We start from the raw sequence: 20,762 nt of genomic DNA, 5'->3' as shown, positions 1-20,762 counted from the left end.
TTTTAAGTGCATTTCAGAAACTTTTGTTTACTCGCGCAGGGAGAAAAAAGCAAAAGCAATTATCAGAATGAGAAATAAAAGAAAGAAAGTTTTTCATTCCCCAAAGTAAAAATAGTAATAATAGAACTAGTAATAAAAAAGAAAATCAAACCTTCAATATTTAAATATCTATGCATATATTAACACATGCACTATAATATATGCAAATTATATTTCTTATGAATTCCCCTACCTCATTATTTGAGTCTTGAATGACTTTATAGAGAGCTGGTACCAGTGTTTTTTTCCTGTGCAGAGTTGCTGCATAGTTGGTGATCTGAGTTTCAGGTAATGCCTAAAAGAAGATTTCAGAGGAAGAAAAAAAATTAACTGATTAATATTTGGGAAGCCAAAAGTTTCTACATATTAGCTACTGCAGGAAAAATTATGAAGAGTTTAAGGAAATTAACTTTGGCGGGTGAGTAAAAATTTCATGTTGCCAGTATCTAAAATCTGTGATATGAACAGAATATACATTCAACTAAAAAAACTGGAACTCACAAATCACATATGAACCAAAATGAGAAACTATAAATTGATCTAGATTCAAAGAAAAAATAAGCGATTTTAATTCTTTAGTTTTAACCTTTAGAAACAGCATGTTATTTGTTTAGTGCCAATAATTCACAACTGTTTCCCTTAAGTACTTTTTTGTTTGTTTGTTTTTTGTTTTTTTGTGGGGCAGTGAGGGTTAAGTGACTTGCCCAGAGTCACACAGCTACTAAGTGTCAAATGTTTGAGGCCAGCTTTGAACTCAGGTCCTCCTGACTAGAGGGCCAGTGCTTTATCCACTGTGCCAACTAGCTGCCCCTTCCCTTAAGTACTTTTGAAGCTTTAAATTTTTTTGTAAACCTACCTACCTATATAAAACATAGAGCATATTTACTATTACTATAGAGCATATTTACTATTGGTTATTATTTTTCTACAATTATATGAAACATCACCATATTGGTCATTTTGTATAAGAAAACGTGAATAAAAGAAAAAACATGAAAGAAATAAAATGAAAAATAGCATGCTTCAGTCTGTGTTCAATCAAGATCAGTTCTTCCTTTGGAAGTAGATAGTATGTTTCATTATTAGTTCTTTGGGATTATCTTGGATCATAGTATTGCTGAGAATAGTTAAATCATTCCCAATTTTTCATCAAGTAAATTTTTTTAAGTTGTATGCTTGCATTACTTTTAGTTTGAATATTAGTGACTTATACTCTCTCACATTAACAGCTCTAATCCCTTAACCCAATTTACCTTGAATTCTGATAACCATTCTTCCACTACACCACGTTCAGATCCCAACATCTTCTTATACCTTTGAGTCTTCTTTTATCTGTGTAAAAGAAAAGCCTTAAAATTGAAAAACAATATACAATTTTCAAAACTAATCAATTAAACAATTTAAGCCTTAAATTCTTTGTTTTTGTGGTTTTTTGCAGGGCAATGAGGGTTAAGTGACTTGCCCAGGGTCACATAGCTAGTGTCAAGTGTCTGAGGCCGGATTTGAACTCAGGTCCTCCTGAATCCAGGGCCAGTGATTTATCCACTGTGCCACCTAGCTGCCCCTGAAGCCTTAAATTCAAAAGAAAAAAAAATTAATCCAGTATACATGGTAAATATATGAAGGCTTGCTTTTACAGCAAAATTCAATAAATACTACTCTCAGAAATGAGCTATATACATTTTAATGATGCTTTCAAAATCTACCTTGATGCTTGCAAGTAAGCCAAGGCTTTCAAAGACTATTCTTAGTTACTATATGTTAGAATATCAGGGAAAGCTCACTGTATCAAGCTAAAAACAGCACCATTACCTATATCAAATCATAGTCCATGCCCTAGACTCTAATCAAACATAGTATAAAGAAAAGCCAATTGGAACAAATTAAACGTTATGGAACAAAATGTGACAATGCAAATACAATTCTAAATTTACAAATTTAGATTTACAAATATTGCAAATGTGAAGCAAGAAAAAGTTTTTTGCATACACATACACATACAAAAGAAACAATCTGGTTCAGTCAGAGGTCAAGGAGAAAATATTGTAAGCAGCCAGAAAGAAACAATTCAAGTATTATGGAGCCATAGTCAAGATAAAACAAGATTTAGCAGCTTCTTCATTCAAGAATAGAAAGGCTTGAAATATGATACTCTGGAGGGCAAAAGAACTGGGATTACAATCAAAAATCACCTACCCAGCAAAACTTAGTATAATCCTTCAGGGGGGGAAATGGACATTAAATGAAAGAGAGGACTTTCTGGCACCATTTATTTATTTATTTGTTTGTTTTTTAAGTGAGGCAATTGGTGTTAAGTGACTTGCCCAGGGTCACACAGCTAGTAAGTGTTAAGTGTCTGAGGCTGGATTTGAACTCAGGTCCTCCTGACTCCAGGACCAGTGCTCTATCCACTGCAGTGCTCTATCCACTGCAGAGCTCTATCCACTGGTGCTCTATCCACTTCGCCACCTAGCTGCCCGTAGGTATTCTTGATGAAAAGACCTGAGCTGAATAGAAAATTTGACTTTCAATACAAGACTCAAGAGAAGCATAAAAAAGGTAAAGAGGCAAAAGAAATCATATGGGATATTAAAAGGTTAAACTGTTTACATTCCTACGTGGGAAAATGATACTTGTAAATCCTAAGAACTTTCTCATTATTAGGGCAGTTGGATGGAGTATATTTTGACAGAGGGCACAGGTGAGTTGAATATGAAGAGAGGATATCTTAAAAAAAAAAAATCGAGGGAGGTAAGGAGGAGTAAGCGAATCTTACTCTCATCAGAATTGGCTCAAAGAGGGAATAATATACACATTTAATTGGATACAGAAATCTATTTTACCCTGCAGGAAAGTAAGAGGGGAAGGGAATGGGGGAGGGGGAAGTGATTAGAAGGGAGGGCAGATTGGGGTAGCAGGCAGTCAGAAGCGAAATACTTTTGAGGAGGGACAGAGTGAAAGGAGATAGAGAACAGAGTAAATGGGGTGGGGAGGTAATAGGATGGGGGGAAATACAGTTAACAATAGTAACTGAAACATTTTTGAAGCAAGCTTGTCTGATAAAGGCTTCATTTCTCAAAAATACAGAGAACTAAGTCATATTTATTAAAATAAGAGCCATTCCTCAAATGATAAATGATCAAAAGATATGAACAGTTTTTAGATGAAATACTCAAAGCTATCCATAGCCATATGAAAAAAATGTTTGGTTTTTTTGGTTGGGCAATGAGGGTTAAGTGACTTGCCCAAGGTCACATAGCTAGTAAGTGTCAAGTGTCTGAGGCCGGATTTGAACTCAAGTCCTCCTGACTCCAGGGCAGGTGCTCTAGCCACTGCACCACCTAGCTGCACCGCCCCCCCATTTTTTAAAAAAGTAATAAACATTTTTTATTTATAGTTTTGGGTTCCAATGTTTATCCCCCCCCCAGGAAGTAAGCAATCAGATATAGGTAATACATGTACAATTATGTAAAACATTACCATTAGTAATTTTGTATATTCTAGTAAAATAATAGAACTTGTCAGATGCCCAGGGGTCCGACTTGATTGATTTAGTAGAGTTTGAATTGGGTGTGAATGAGAAACTACTAAGTACCCACTTAAGACGATTAGATTTTTAGCCACCTAATTTAAACTTGGCCAACCCTGAGGAGTGTCCTCAGAGGCTGTGGACTTAGTCATCAACAGGGAACCAGTCTAAGCCACACTACTTGAAGGACTTCCCCTTTGGGGGAGGGAGAAAAAGGAAGTAGCTCACTCTCAGTCTCTCTCTGGCCTTGGAGGAGCATTTGGAGTGGACTACAGGCTGAACAGCTGACTCCCATAGAAATTACGGACCCCTGGGGGTGAGTTAAATCCGGCCTTTTAAATTAGCTGAGCTGAAAGCCAGTCTGGGTTTGAGACAGCCCTTGCTAGAGCCAGGGAGAGTATCCATTTTCCTTTTCCCCAATTCCCTTGTCCTTGACTTTATTAATTTCACCTTTGCTGTGTATTTTATTCCCAGTAAATAAAACCTGATTTGTTTGTGAAAAAGAGGCTGTTAAGCTCCTTTCTTATTGGCCTGAGAGAAATAACTAAAAAAAGGCAGTCTGGAGGGGAGGAAGCTTTGGACCTAGAGGTCCCTGATTATTTTTTGAACCCCAATATTTGGCGAGCCACCCAATTAACTCTCCCCATATTAAATTTGGCCCCTACAATACAAAAACTTGAATAAAAGAAAAAATGAAAGAAAGTGAAAAACAACATACTTCAGTCTGTGTTCTATCAATACCAGTTCTTTTTTTGGAGGTGGATAGTATGTTTCATCGACAGTCTTTTGTGATTGTCTCGGATCTTTGTAATGTTGAGAATAGTTTTAAGTCTTTCACAGTTCTTCATCAAACAATACTGCTGTCTCTGTGCACAATGTTCTCTTGTCTGACTCACTATTGATTGGAAAGATGCAGGGTACTACCTCATACCCACTGGACTGGATATTAGGACAGAAGAGGAAAATGACAAATGTAGGGAATATGGGGAAAATGAGATATTAATGCACTGCCGGTGGAGTTATAAACTGATTCAATCATTCTATAAAGCAATTTGAAACTACGGCCAAAAGGCTATGAAACCATTCATATTCTTTGACCTAGCAATATCACTACTAGGTCCATATCCAAAAAAGGTGAAAAAAACAAAGCAAAAAGGAAAAGGACCTATATGTAAAAAACTATTAATAGCAGCTCTTTTCTGGCAGTAAAGAATTCAAAACTGAGGGGATGCCCGACAACTAGGGAATGGCTAAACAAATTGTGGTATGTGATTATGATGGAACACTACTGTGCTACAAGAAATGATGAGCAGGATGCTCTCAGAAAAACCTGGAAAGAGTTACAAGAGCCGATACAAAGTGATGTGTACTATGTACAAAGCAATAGCAATATTGTAATATGATCAGCTGTGAATAACTTGGCTATTCTCAGCAATACAACAATCCAAGACAACTCTAAAGAAAGAACTGAGGGTGTCTGAATGCAGAATGAAGCCTATTTCTTTTTTACTTTATTTTTCTTGAGGTTTTTTTTTTGTCTGTCTTCTTTCACAATCTAACATGGAAATGCTTTACTTGACCACACATGTATAACTTATATTTAATTGCTTGCCTTCTTTCTTTTTTTCTTTGTTTTTTTTTGCAGGGCAATGAGGGTTAAGTGACTTGCCCAGAGTCACACAGCTAGTAAGTGTCAAGTAAGTGTCTGAGGCCCGATCTGAACTCCTGAATCCAGGGCTGGTGCTCTATCCACTGAGCCACCTAGCTGCCCCTAATTGCTTGCCTTCTTAAAGGGGTGTGGGGGTGGGTAGGGAGGAAGAGAATATGGAGAACAAACTTTTTATGCAACTTTTCTTGGGGGGGGAGGCGGGGCAATGAGGATTAAGTGACTCCTAAACCTCCCAAGAACTTTGCATATTACAGGCACAATTTCCATTTTACAGATAAGGAAAGAGGGTAGGAAATATAAAATTACAATTAATGAATTTCTGAGTTGATATTAGAACTAAGTCTTTCTTGACTCTAATTCTAACATTCTATCTACTACGATACAACACTATACCAAGGAATAGCCTATGAGCTAAGCATGTTTTATTTCCTCACAACTTTTAAATAAAATCTTATATTTTAAAATGTTTAAACCATTCTTAACCTCTAGTCATAATAAAATAGACTTCAAGGATTTGGCTTTAAGCTATAATTTGCTGACACTATTACATAAGGGAAACAAAGCAATAAAGGCTCTGATTCTATTACCAAACCCTCAGCAAGATTATTTTTACTGACAAGCAAAGATTAACTAATGGAATGGAAAGGGTAGAGGAAAGAGATCAATACATTAACAATATTTAGACAACTTTTGTTTAAGCAAAGGGAAGGGATGATCAGGAGGAAAAATGTGACTATTTTAGAGTTCATAAAGCAAGGGAGTAGTTAATTTTTAATATAATTTTCACTTAAAAGGGAAAGGAAAGAGGAATGGGTTGTAGTGCCTCATTTGCAAACAAGGGGGAAGGGAAGGAAAGGTTTAAACACTTAAAAAGAAGTTGCAATGGCAATTGAACTGATCATGAAACTAGGATTTAGGCTGAGTATATCTTAAAGATCTAGATCTGAATTATGTCTCATTTTGATTATTTAAAACAAAAATTAGACTAAAGGGAAATAAGGTAGACCTCATACTTACAAAATAAAGATTACAGCTAAGAATAATACTAAAAACCACCTAATTTGATAACTATAATTTAAGATTAATGGATTGTATTCACCTATAAAAATAAAACAGATTACTAAATGAATATAAAGGTAAGACTCAAATTTATGTTGTCTACAAGAAACACATCCAAGAAAGACACTTATAGATCAGTATAATAGTTAAGACAATGCTAAGTTAAAACCAAATAGGAGGGGGCAGCTAGGTGGTGCAGTGGATAAAGCACTGGCCTTGGATTGAGGATGACCTGAGTTCAAATCTAGCCTCAGACACTTGACACTTACTAGCTATATGACCCTGGGCAAGTCATTCAACCCTCATTGCCCCCCCTACACACACACACAAAGCAAAAAAAAAAAAAAAAAAAACCAAATAGGAAAGGGAAGGTGAGGGGAAGGGGATAACATCTGATTTTCATAGCAACCCTGAAAGGTGGGTGTAATTATGATCCTCATTTTACAGATGAGGAATCTGAAACAAATAGAGTTTAAGTGACTTGAGCTAGTAAGTATCTGAGGCTCAATTTGGATTCATGTCATCCTGACCCTAGGCCCAGTATTCTATCCACTCTGGTGCCTGGCTGCTCCTAAGTGTGCAAAGTGTTTTGGCATTCAATAAACTTAGAATCACAAAACACATGGGGAAATATCATTCACAAAAACTGTTGGAAAAATAGGATAAAAATTAGCTTTAAAACAGTTTAAAAAGGGGGGCAGCTAGGTGGTGCAGTGGATAGAGCACCAGCCCTGGATTCAGGAGGACCTGAGTTCAAATTCGGCCTCAGACACTTGACACTTTCTAGCTGTGTGACCCTGGGCAAGTCACTTAACTCCAACTGCCCCCCCCATGCAACTACTAAAAGGGATATTATTTTAATTGTGTTGAAAAGCCATGATTAAGATTATTAATGTTTAGATTAAAATGCTATTTTTTTTAGGAAACTCAAATAAAATTGTTTATTTAATAAGTAACTACTTTTCAGATTATTAGATTGGCATGGTAATATATACATATATATTTGGGGGGCATGAAGGGGCCAGGGCAATGATGGTTAAGTGACTTGCCCAGGGTCACAAAGCTAGTAAGTGTCAAGTGTCTGAGGCTGGATTTGAACTCAAGTCCTCCTGAATACAGGTGCTTCATCCACTGTGCCACCTAGCTGCCCCCCAATATAAATATATTTTAAATGTACATTTTAACTTAAAGTTAAGTTTATATAACTTTACCTCTTGTTTAAGAAGTCAGATCTCTAAAGGAGGTGGTGGTAGAAGAAAGGAGCAGATTTCAAGTGTGGAATGCATTTGTTGAACTTTAAAATAGTCTCTCAGTCTGTGAAAAAATAAAAATTAACAAAAGACAAAGAGTTAAGAAACATTCTTAGGAAAAGTTATAACAAGGAGAAAGGAATGAAAGAAAGCTTTGATAGGGCAAAAAGCAAACTAATTTCACTTTTGGAATTAACACTGAAGAAATAAATCTTTAACAAAGAGAACATAATGCACCTGAACATCTAACTAGTAGTCAGGAGCCTGGGTTTTTAAATTCCAAATCTGATTAGCTATGCTATGTAACTTTTGGTAAATCACTTAAATACTTTTGAAACCTTAATTTGTTTTTCTATAAATTTAGGTTCCTTCTAACTCAAACTTCATTATTCTATGTCTGAAGGGAAATGCTATATGTAGTTTTAATAATGTGAATATATAGCATAATTAGTATGACTGAAATAAAGAACTATAAAGTTTAGAAAATTTCAGTAGTTAGTTGTCATAGAACAGAAAAGGTTATGACTTTTCAATGCATAACTAGGACCTGATTTATACAAAAAATGAATCTCGTGAAGTGTTCATATTATAGAATTTGAGCTGCAGATTTCCATAGGGCTAGAACCAATTATCATATTTTACATAATTATGACTTTGAATAGTGTGAATTCAAATACATACAACCACTTATAGGATTCACTATGTACATTAATTGGGACCTAGTTGAAGAACAAAAACAAATTTAAAATTTAAATTAGCAGTCCAATTTAGATATGTGTTTAAAGTTTAGGTAAACTTCAATAGATCAAAAAAAAATATGATCGCTTTCTTAACAATGTGTTCTTATGTAACACATGATTTCTGACTCAAAAATTCTACTGCAGATTCTTTAACAATTTAGTTTTTTGATCTTCCAAGTAATCTGTACACAGCATATTAATGTAATCTTTTTTTCTTTTTTTTTTTGGGTGAGGTAATTGGGGTTAAGTGACTTGCTCAGGGTCACACAGCCACTAAGTGTTAAGTGTCCGAGGCCAGATTTGAACTCAGGTACTCCTGACTCCAGGGCCAGTGCTCTATCCACTGTGCCATCTAGCTGCCCCATATTAATATAATCTTAAAGAAAATTTACAAGTATTTATGTAGTTCTCATGTTTAATACATGTTTATTAATCAGTATATTTTAAACATTTACATAAACAAATTATTAACATTTAGTGAATATTGTACCTGATCTTGAGAGATAAAAGGCTTAGATAAATCAAGAGGTACTTTTCATTGCAGTTCTGTAAGGGATATGACACCTAAATTCTTACAATACAAGGTAACTATCGGGGAAAACAAGCAAAATGTAATGTGAGTTTAGGGAATGCCAGGATGTCATTCATTAATGAGTAGGAGGAAGGGAAAAAGCTTTATGAAGGAGATACATTGAATTTCAATCAATCAATAAACATTTATTAAGTACCTACTACGTGCAGGGCACTGTGCTAGGGGCTTGGGATACAAAAAGAAGCAAAAGACAGTCCCTGCCCACAAGGAACCCACAATCTAATGAGACAATGTGCAAATAAATATACACAAAGGAAGCTATATACAGGATAAATAGGAAAAAATTAAAAGAGGGGAAGGCACTGGAATTGGGAGGCTGGGGAAAGCTTTTCTGTAGGTGGAATTTTTGTTGGAACTTGAAACCAAGATGGTCAGTTGTGAGAGTAGAGAAGGGGGATTTAAGAGATGGGGGATTTGGGCTTTAGGGAAAAGGTGAGTTATCGAAAAGCATTAAAGATCACAACAAAGGAGTTTTAGACACAGGTTATATGTCATGATCAAAGACATGGAGGCATGAAATTGTGATCCTGTGTGAGCAATTCAGTTTAGCTGCCATAAAGAATATGTGGGGGCAGCTAGATGGCACAGTGGTTAAAGCACTGGCCCTGGATTCAGGAGTACCTGAGTTCAAATCTGGCCTCAGACACTTTACATACTTACTAGCTGTGTGACCCTGGGCAAGTCACTTAACCCCCATTGCCTAAAAAAAAAAAAAAGAATATGTGGAGGAGAACAGTATAAAATAAGGCTGGAATCAGAATATAAAGGACCTTGAATGTTTTAACTATGGAGTCTACAAAGAGACTAGAATCAGTGCATCCAATTTTCCTTTCACATTTTACTTAACCTTCTGTGACATGGCTTCATTCAAATGAAACTTGATCTTTACAAAGTTACCAAAGATTTCCTAATTTCAAATTGAACAGACTCTTCTCAATCCTCATTCTCCTTGACCTCACTGCTATTTTTGACACTTTCGATCACTCTCTCCTAATGGAAACTTTTAGAGTTTTTGGGACACTACTGGTTTTCCTCCTACTTGCTCACAACAACTTTTTTCTTTCTCCTTTGCTGATTCATCATGCATGCCACTAACTGTATGTGTATATCACAAAGTTTTGGCCTCAACTGACTTCTCTTTTCTCTAAACTATTTCATTTGGTGATTTCAGTTGCAATGGGTTCAATTACCATGTCTATGAAGATGAATCTCAGATCTGTATATCCAGTCAGTCCTAGTCTGCTTTTGAGACTCCAATCCTTCACATTGCCAAATGTCTATTGGACACTTCAAACTGGATATCCTAGGCAGCTCAAATTCAACATGTCCAAAGCAGAACATTTCCTCCCCAAAACTACCTAACCTTGCCCTCAAATCTACCTCTCTTCCAAATGTCCTTATTATAGTAAAAGGCATGAATCACCATCCTTCTAATTATCCAAGTTATCAACTTCTCACTCTGCCTCAACCTACATATCAAATCAGATGCCTAATATAATTTTTTCTATGTTCACACATCACCTCTTACCTAAATTTCTACAGAGGCCTCCTATTTACCCCTCTGTTTAAGTTTTAGGGATGGAGGAAAACAAAGAAGTTAGGTAACACAGTGGATAAAGGAACAGATTTGGAGTCAGGAAGACTTGAGTTCAAATCCAGTGTCAGATACTAGCTGTGTGAACCTAAGTAAGTCACTGTCTTCCTCAGTTTCCTAATCTGTAAAAATGGGGATAAGAGCATCTACCTCCCAGGTGGTTACGAAGATAAAATGAGATATTTGTTAAGCACTTTACAAACCACAAAGCATATAGATGAACACTAGCTATTATTGTTACTGTTGTTATTATTATTGACCCAAATTATGATCATAACAATGAATGGGATGAACTCACTCAAAAAATAAGAGGATGGCAGAATAAATTAAAAGGCCTATCGGGGGCAGCTAGGTGGCGCAGTGGATAGGGCACCGTCCCTGGATTCAGGAGGACCTGAGTTCAAATCCAGCCTCAGACACTTAACACTTACTAGCTGTGTGACCCTAGGCAAGTCACTTAACCCCAATTGCCTCACAAAAAAAAAAAAGGCCTATCAAACCATATGTTTACACGAAACACATGTGAAACAAAGATTCAGAGTTAAAATAGAAAGCTGAAGCAAAAGCTATCTTGTTTGAATTAACTCAAAAAAGCAGAAGTAGTGGTCATGTTTTTAGACAAGACACTAGCTAAAAAAAGCTCAATTTAAAAATAAAGACTTCCAGGTCATGTAACCAAAAAGATGGAAGACAGGGCATTTTCTCACAACCACTCCAAAAGAGGAATCTAGCACTAGATAAATCCTATCTTCATATGAGAACCCAAACAAGATAAAAACAATGAAGACCAAATTCTCCTAACCTCTAACAAGCTCTCCACTCAGCAATTCCCATCCCCACCTTCCATGAGGGTACAAATAGCAAGCCTGAACAAGCCAAACCACTAGCTTGCAAAAGAATCAACCCCATACTTTGTCCCCCTTTCTCCCTTCCTTACAATGCATTGGAGATCTTAACTCCAAACAGCAGAAATATCCTCAGTTTACAAAACCTATGTATTCTACTTGACTACTTAGCTAAGAAAAAAAGAAAGGAAGAATTAAATATCTACATAATAGCAAGAAAGGAAAAGGAACTAATGAACAAAATTCCAAAGATAGAGAAAGGAGCATCAAATACGGGTAGAGTTAGTGGGGTTGATTGTGAGGACAACTGGTGGAAAAACAGGGTTGACTTTAAAAAGAGTAAACTAAAATAACTAAAGAAATATGTTTACAGTGGAAGAAGGGGGAGGGAGAAAATCCTAAAGGGGCGAGAGGGGGGGTAACCAACCAATATTAGAGAGAAATACAGAAAAATATAAACTTAACTCACAACTTTAAATGTGAATGGATTAAATAATCCAATAAAATGAAAAAGAATAATAGGTGTCTCCTAAATGGGACTGCCAAAAAAAAAAAAAAGGTTTTTCTCAGCACCACATGAACTTTTATTTTTTTTTATTTTTTTATTTTTTGGCGGGGCAATGGGGGTTAAGTGATTTGCCCAGGGTCACACAGCTAGTAAGTGTCAAGTGTCTGAGGCTGGATTTGAACTCAGGTCCTCCTGAATCCAGGGCCGGTGCTTTATCCACTGCACCACCTAGCTGCCCCTCCACACGAACTTTTAAAAAAAATGACCCTGTATCAATAGGGCACAGAAATGTTGAAAGCAAATGTAAAAAAGCAAAAATAATAAGTTTATCCCTTGCAGGCCAGAATATAATAAAAATAGTAATTGGTTCAAGACCAAACAAAAGACACAAACCCAAATTATGAATTAACAATGAAATCTAAACAATGAGTGGGCTAAAGAATAAATCATGGAAATAATAATTATGTGAAAAAAAATGATAAGGAAACATGACAAAATTTCTGGGTTGCAACTACAGCAATCCTTAGAAGGAAAAAACATATCCCTACAAACAAAAGGAGAGGTTTCATGAACTGAATATATATTTTAGAAAATCAGAAAGCCAGCAAATAAAGTAAGCGTAAGTTAAGCACAAAAGGTGAGATATTAAAAATTTGAGGAGAAATATATACAATCTATATAAATGATAAATGCAACTAAAATCTGTTTTTAAAAAGACTAATAAAATTGATACTTTTACCTAATCTGTCTAAAAGGTGGGCAAATAATCAAATCAGCAAAATATCAAATGAACAAGATGAAATCAAAACAAAACCAGAAGAAATAAAAAGAATAATCAGAATCTATTATGCAGTTAAATGCTAAGGAAGCTGAGAACACAAAATAGAATACCTCCAAAAACATAAAATATCCAAATTAAGAGAACAAATAGAGATATTTTTTAAATTAATTGATTATATATTTTATTTTTTTAAATTAATAAAGTATTTTTTCCTCTTACATGTAAAGATAGTTCTCAACTTTTGTTTATACAAGCTTTCCAATTTCAGATTTTTCTCCCTCCCTCCCCTCTTCCCCTAGACAGCAGATAATCTGATATAGGTGTGTATATATATATACACACACACACACATAATAACATTAGTCCTATTTCTGCATTAGTCATGTTATAAGAGAAAAATCAGAGCAATGATGAAAAACCTCAAAATAAGGGGCAGCTAGGTGGCACAGTGGATAGAGCACTGGCCTTGGAATCAGGAGTACCTGAGTTCAAATCCGGCCTCAGACACTTAACACTTACTAGCTGTGTGACCCTGGGCAAGTCACTTAACCCCAATTGCCTCACAAAAAAAAAAAAAAGAAAAAGAAAAACCTCAAAACAGAAAAACATCAGCACCAAAACCAAAAGAAATAGTATGGTTCATTCAGCATCTATACTCCACAGTTCTCCCCGCCCCCCCCCCCCCCCAGATTTGGAGATCCTCTTCTATCATGAGTTCCCTGGAACTCTTCTGTACCATTGCATTGGTGAGAAGAATATAGTCCATCACAGTAGATCAACATCAATGTTGATGATACTGTGGACAATGTTCTTCTGGTTCTCCTCATCTCACTCATCATCAGCCACACAAGACCCTCCAGGTTTCTCTGAACTCCTCCTGCTCATCGTTTCTTACAGCACAATAGTATTCCATTGTATTCATATACCACAACTTGTCCAGCCATTCCCCAATTGATGGGCATCCCTTCAACTTCCAATTCCTTGCCACCACATAAAGAGCAGCTATAAATATTTTTGTACATGTGGGTCCCTTTCCCCTTTCCATGATTTCTTTGGGAAAAAGACCCAAAGAATTATTATTATTATTATTATTGCTGGGTCAAAGGGTATGTACAGCTTTATTGCCCTTTGGGCATAATTCCAAATTGCTTTCCAGAATGGTTGGATCCGTTCACAGCTCCACCAACAATGCATTAGTGTTCCAATTTTCCCACAGCTTCTCCAAGATTTATTATTTTCCTTTTTTGTTTTAATTTGCATCTCTCTAATCATTAGAGATTTAGAGCATTTTTTCATATGGGAATAGATAGCTTTGGTTTCTTCATCAGAAAACTGCCTGTTCATATCCATTGACCATTTCTCAATTGGGGAATGACTTGGATTCTTATAAATTTGATTTAGTTCCCTATATATTTTAGAGATGAGGCCTTTTTTTTTTTTGCAGGGCAATGGGGGTTAAGTGACTTGCCCAGGGTCACACAGCTATAAGTGTCAAGTGTCTGAGGCCGAATTTGAACTCAGGTCCTCCTGAATCCAGGGCCGGTGCTTTATCCACTGCGCCACCTAGCCACCCCCTGAGATGAGACCTTTATCAGAAGTACTGGCCACAAAAATTGTTTCCCAGCTTTCTGCCTCCCTTCTTTTTTTTTTTTTTTTTTTTAGGCAATGGGGGTTAAGTGACTTGCCCAGGGTCACACAGCTAGTAAGTGTCAAGTGTCTGAGGCCGGATTTGAACTCAGGTACTCCTGAATCCAGGGCCGGTGCTTTAACCACTGCGCCATCTAGCTGCCCCTGCCTCCCTTCTAATTTTGGATGCATTGCTTCTGTTTGTACAAAACCTTTTTAATTTAATGTAATCAAAATCATCCATTTTGCATTTTATAATATACTCTATCTCTTGTTTGGTCATAAACTGTTTTCCTTTCCAAAGATCTGATAGGTACACTATTCCTTTCTCTCCTAATTTACCTATGGTATCACCTCTTATGTCTAAATCGTGTATCCATTTTGACTTTATTTTAGTATAAGGTGTCAGATGTTGGTCTATGCCTAATTTCTGCCATACTATCTTCCAGTTTTCCCAGCAGTTTTTGTCAAATACTGAGTTCCTATCCCAGAAGCTGGAGTCTTTGGGTTTATCAAACACTACATTACTAGTGTCATTTACTACTGCATTTCCTGTGTCTAGCCTATTCCATTGATCTACCACTCTATTTTTTAGCCAGTACCAGATAGTTTTGATGACTGCCGCTTTATAGTAAAGCTCCAGGTTTGGTACCGCTAACCCACCTTCCTGTGAATTTTTTTTTTCATTATTTCCCTGGATATTCTTGATTTTTCGTTTTTCCAGATGCATTTTGTTATTATTTTTTCTAGCTCTATAAAATAATTTTTAGGTACTCTGATTGGTATGGTACTGAATAAGTAAATTAATTTAGGTAGTATTGTCATTTTTACTATATTAGCTCTGCCTATCCATGAGCAATTGCTATCTTTCCAATTATTTAGATCTCATTTGATTTGTGTGAAGAGTGTTTGGTAGTTGTGTTCATAGAGTTCCTGGGTTTGTCTTGGCAAGTAGACTCCCAAGTATTTTATATTATCTACCATTACTTTAAATGGAATTTCTCTTTCTATCTCTTGCTGCTGGACTTTGTTGGTCATGTATAGAAATGCTGATGATTTACGTGGATTTATTTTATATCCTGCTACTTTGCTAAAGTTGTTAATTGTTTCAAGTAATTTTTGAGTTGATTCTCTAGGATTCCTTAAGTATACCATCATATCATCTGCAAAGAGTGATAGTTTTGTTTCCTCCTTGCCTATTCTAATTCCTTTAATTCCTTTCTCTTCTCTGATTGCTGAAGCTAACATTTCTAAGACAATATTAAATAATAGGGGTGATAATGGACATCCCTGTTTCACCCCTGATCTTATTGGGAAGGCCTCTAATTTTTCTTTTTTTTCTTTTTTCTTTTTTTTTTTTAAGTTTATTTATTTATTTAGGCAATTGGGGTTAAGTGACTTGCCAAGGGTCACACAGCTAGTAAGTGTCAAGTGTCTGAGGCTGGATTTGAACTCAGGTATTCCTGAATCCAGGGCCGGTGCTTTACCACTGCGTCATCTAGCTGCCCTCAATTTACACTTTTAATGCTATACCAATCAAATTATCTAGTCAAATGTCATGGGGCATATAGAGACAAAAGTCCATGAGGGTAGGGAATGGGGTGATGGATGGAGCTATACAGCAATGGTGAAGAAAAGGGGGAGGAACAGGAGTTTGGGGTCCTATTTTTATAGGTTTTCTCCATGCTACCTTTTAGTTCGTTAACATGATCTCAAAGTTATAAGCAACACTTAGGGTTAGTTAATTAGCATAATATTTTGCCAATCTTAATGTACGTACCAGGAGCTTATCCAAAGTTTACAAAGGGCAATTGGCAGGACCTAGGGGTCAGTATGTTAGAGCCTAGCTGGCTTCCCCTAATTTAGCATATAGTCTCAGGATATGGCCTTAGTTAATTTTTGAGGCACTTGCCAGTGGCTCCTATATGCCCCTAATTTATGAAACAGTTTGCAAATAATTGCTATGCTCCTTTAATTAATGGAACAGGCTGTAAGTGACTTTTATATTCACCTTTGCCATCTTAATTCTTACTGTTACCTTATACTAGTTCTTTATAAATTTATTATACTAAATGGGTCAGGGGTTGGGGAAAGAGTCAGGAGAATTAGAACCAAATACAATTTCAACAAACTCCCTACAGTCTCTGACACCATCAATTATTCTCTTCTTGATATTCTTTTCTCTAGGTTTTCATCTGGATTCTCATCTATCTAACCACTCCTCCTCAGTCTTTTTTTCCTAGATCTTCATACATATCACACACTAATCATAGTGTCCCCCAAGGCTCTATCCTGGGCCCTCTTTTCTATTTCACCTTTTTTTTTTTTTTAATAGTGAGGCAATTGGGGTTAAGTGACTTGCCCAGGGTCACACAGCTAGTAAGTGTTAAGTGTCTGAGGCCAGATTTGAACTCAGGTACTTCTGACTCCAGGGCCGGTGCTCTATCCACTGTGCCACCTAGCTGCCCCACTATTTCACCTCTTGATCTCATCAGCTTCATGTATTCAATTTTCATCTCTAATGCTTCATTGACTTATCCAGAATTAACCTTTATACTTATCTCCCTACTGGATATTTTGAACTGGATGTTAACTAAACATCTTAAACTCAACATGTCAAAACTAACTCTAGCTTTTCTCCCAAGTCAGAGTTCTAAATCTTTCAGAAGAGCTGTATAGGGGCAGCTAGGTGGCACAGTGGATAGAGCACCGGCCCTGGAGTCAGGAGTACCTGAGTTCAAATCCGGCCTCAGACACTTAACATTTACTAGCTGTGTGATCCTGGGCAAGTCACTTAACCCCAATCGCCTCACTAAAAATAAATAAATAACAGAAGAGCTGTATCAATTGACATTTCCACCAACAGCTCTTCCAACATTTGTGAGAGGTGTGTGGAAATTTATTTTGATTTGGGGGCCCTACCTTTAGGCTGAGATTAGAAAGCCTTAGGCCCTCAGGGTCTCTCCCCCTATACAAGACGCCAGGTCAGACAGCTGGGGGGAAAAAAAGCCCCCAGTTCCCTCCGACCTGAGCGGAGCTATCTGAAAGATCCCAGATAGCCTGTGCTGAGGCACGTGAAGTGGGAGTGCACCCCCACCCCAACCAGCCGCAGCCCTGGCTGGCGGATTTGCTTGGTCTGTGGGGGCAAAGGAAGCCCCGAGATTTGAGTGGAGAGAAGAAAAAGTATATATAGACCAGGAGTGAGGCAGGAGGGAGACTCGAGGACGGACTAGGAGAGAAGGTGACTAGAGGGGAGTGCGGACAAGGACAGAGGAGAGTTTGGTTCAGACAAGGAAATAGCGGGCTGAGAAGAGGTCAAGAGGGGGTGGGGTGGGGACGGGACGAGAGGAACAGCAATGCAGGACTGGGAGCAAAGGCAGCAGAAGACAGACTGACCAGGAGGCAGTGGAGAGCACAGAAGCAGGTCAGCACAGGGTACAGGTTGAAGAAAGTGAGGATTAAGAGGAGTTAGAAGAAAATAGCTGAGCAGGGAAAGTGTAACGTGCCCTGACGCGGCTAAGGCCCTTATCATATTCAAGAAGTTCAAAGGGCAGCAGGTGGGAAAGAGAAGGCAGGAAAGCAGTCAGGTTGTACATTTTATTTCTCTGTATTCTTAATTTTCAACAGTATCTCATAAATAAACTCTGCTTTGATTATTTGGCTAAGAGGCTTCTTAATCTTTAGTTTATCAGTTTGGGAGCAGTGTGGTGGAACTTTATAAACGGCCCACATTAAATGAACAAAGTCAGATAGCCAGTTAGTCAAAAGTCCCCAGATTAGTCGAGTCAGCTTTAGTCCCCCCAAATCAGGTCTAGTCAGTAAAAATATTTCTACACGTGTAAGGTAGAGACTTGAAATCGTCTTAATTTGCATTTCTCTCATTATTAGTAATTTGGAACATTTTTTTCATATAGCTATTAATAGCTTGGATTTCTTCTTTTGAGAACTACCTGTTCGTATCCCCATACCATCTATTGGGAAATGTTACTTTTAAATCTTGAATGGGATTCCTTTAACTGTGAAATTTGCTGTGAAAGTATTTTTCTAGCTACCTCTCTCTCCTCTAAATATCTCAGCAATTTCCACTTATTGTGCCTAGTTCTGCCCTCTACAGGAGGCAAAGTAAATATAAAAAGAGATTTTGTCCCTACCCATGTCTCCATTTTCAGTTCCTTCAACTAAGCTTAAATGGTATAGTCTCCATTCCCCTTCACTTATCTCAGCTGCCTTTGGGGGGTAGTATTAGGCAGCTAGGTATATAGTAGAAGGGTATTGGGCCTAGAATTGGAAGATAAGGCAAATCTGGCTTCAGACACTTATTAATGATTGTGCAAGTCATTTAACCTGTCTGCCTCAGTTTCCTCAACTGTAAAATTGGCATAATAACAATACCTACTTCCCAGGGTTGTTTTGAGAATTAAATGAGATATCTGCAAAGTGAAGAGCACAGTGTCTGGCATACAGTAAGTGCTCAATGAATTCTTATTCCATTCTCCCTGTATCATCCATGGGTTTTCCAACCTTTTTGTAGTTTTATCTCTTTCAAATATTTTGAGAACTCATCAATGATCTCAAAATCACGTTGCCTTCAGCATAAAGATCTTCTGTAGATACTTAGAAATGGTGTTCTTGGGGGAAGCTAGGTGGCAAAGTGGACAGAGTATTGGTCCTGGAGTCAGGAGGATCTGAGTTCAAATCTGGACTCGGATACTTGACACTTACTAGTTGTGTGACCCTGGGCAAGTCACTTAACCTCCATTGCCCCGCCAAAAAAAAAAAAAAAAAGAAATGGTGTTCTTTAGTGCCATTTCTGCTTTCCCCTGTAGCACATTAGGGATAGAGATGTTAGAATTAGGACAGTAGTTCCACTGTCATTGATATAGTGCTCTTGGCTGCCATGTCTGATAGGCAGAGATTTATCAGCACTTTAAGATTTGCAAAGTGGTTTATGTGTGTGATTTCATTTGATCCTCATAATTCCATGAGGCAGGTATTATAAATATTATCATCTGCATCTTATGATAAAGAAATTATGACTCAGAATTTAAGTACATTGAACAATCACAACCTTTTTCATATCACATCATGTACTTCAATGCAAAACATTTGCCACAAAGACAAAAAGAACTCAGAAACTGTCTTATCCAGAAAACACCTAATCTTGTAAACCAGAGTGATGTGGCAGTCAAAGAACACTGGCTAGAGTACAAGTTCATTTGCAGAATATTATGGGACAATCCAATAAGAGCAGCTGGTGGGATATGAAGTAATGGCTGGGCTGTGAGCCCTCTTTAAAAGGAAGCTTTAGCAGTCCTTTGTTCCACCCTTTAGCCCTCCAATCAGAAGAGCAGAAGGTAATGATGAAGGGTGAATACCAAAGCTAATGCAATCCTGAAGGACAGAAAACTGGTCTCAAAGTATATAGTCTATTCCCTTAGTAAGGAAAAGGATGCAGGAGATAAGAGGATGGCTGTCCATCATCCAGAAATACCTACTTCCCATTCAGGAAGCATCACAGGATCACAGATTTTAGAGCTGGAAGAGACCTTAAGGATCATCAAATTCCACCCCTTCATTTGAGATGAGGAAAATGAAGCCAAGAGTGGCAAGAATGCCCTTCTACCTCTGGCCCTTCCTAACTTCCTGATAAGCTGGTTTTCAGTCTCATTCACACATATAAAACTTGTCTCTCTGCTGACTGCCCTCCAAAACTCTTTTACTGTTCACCTCTTTTCCTGGCTTCTCACTACTGTGCCCCAGGTGATCTTAGGTGGTGCCATCCATGGAAGATCCTCAGCCAAGAAGGAAAGGACAATCATCATAGTAAACAGCTTGTGAAGAAATAATTTCTTATTTTTAAAAAATATAGTTTGCTTTGTTTAAATGTATGTTAAGGATAAAAGTGTTAAGGATAAAAGTTTATGGACTCAAAGTCATAACTGTGGAGGTCAGGGCTTTAGCCTCTAGGTCCCAGCATTGGGGGTGGTAAGAGGGTGTGTGGAGAGGAGAAGAAGTATACTTCATTCTTCCCTAGCCTGAGTCCACTGAAGTCCTCCCAGGATCCTGTATTCAAACAGGGGAGCCGCCTGTCCTGTATACCATTCTCCCCAGCCTCCCACCCTTCAGCTCCATCAATGGGTTGCTTGGTGCTACTGCACTCCTCCCAACCATGACAGACTGTTCCTCTGCAAGTCCTTTCTTTAGCCCCCACAGGTAGAATTCTTAGTTACTAAGTGCTGGGAATGAACTTTTTCAGTGCAGTTTGTATCAAAAACCAGGCTATAAAACCCACAGGACTTTGGAGTAGTTAGTCTTTGCAAATGCAGGGAGAAAAAGAAGAAAATTTTTTTTAAGAAAAGTGGCTTTGGAATATCCTTCAGATTGGAAAAGACAATCACAAAATTTTTATGAAGAACAGAAGCTTCAAACTTTGAAATTATCTTTGTTTTCTGTTTTTGTCAGAACATAATACTCCATACGTGGTCTGACCAAGATAATAAAAATGGACATTCATGTAATATTTTCCCATG

At 37.4% G+C, this 20,762-nt stretch overlaps 1 protein-coding gene across 6 annotated transcripts in view; it reads right to left on the bottom strand.

The window, feature by feature from the left end:
* FAM126B (family with sequence similarity 126 member B) overlaps window positions 1-20,762 on the bottom strand; it is a 77,543-nt gene that overhangs the window by 41,960 nt on the left and 14,821 nt on the right. For all 6 annotated transcript variants that reach the window (XM_043991673.1, XM_043991676.1, XM_043991672.1 and 3 more), the window contains exons 3-5: window positions 7,508-7,610; window positions 1,293-1,371; window positions 233-334 (exon numbers count right to left, since the gene is read on the bottom strand). In XM_043991673.1, coding sequence (XP_043847608.1) covers window positions 233-334; window positions 1,293-1,343 — 153 coding nt within the window. In that variant the 5' untranslated portion in view covers window positions 1,344-1,371; window positions 7,508-7,610. The remainder of the gene's footprint in view (window positions 1-232; window positions 335-1,292; window positions 1,372-7,507; window positions 7,611-20,762) is intronic.

Source organism: Dromiciops gliroides, chromosome 3 (genome assembly GCF_019393635.1).
Source record: "Dromiciops gliroides isolate mDroGli1 chromosome 3, mDroGli1.pri, whole genome shotgun sequence".
In the NCBI taxonomy this organism is placed as follows: domain Eukaryota; kingdom Metazoa; phylum Chordata; class Mammalia; order Microbiotheria; family Microbiotheriidae; genus Dromiciops; species Dromiciops gliroides.
The sequence above is the reverse complement of the archived record's forward strand: the minus strand, read 5'-3'. Positions and strand labels throughout refer to the sequence as shown.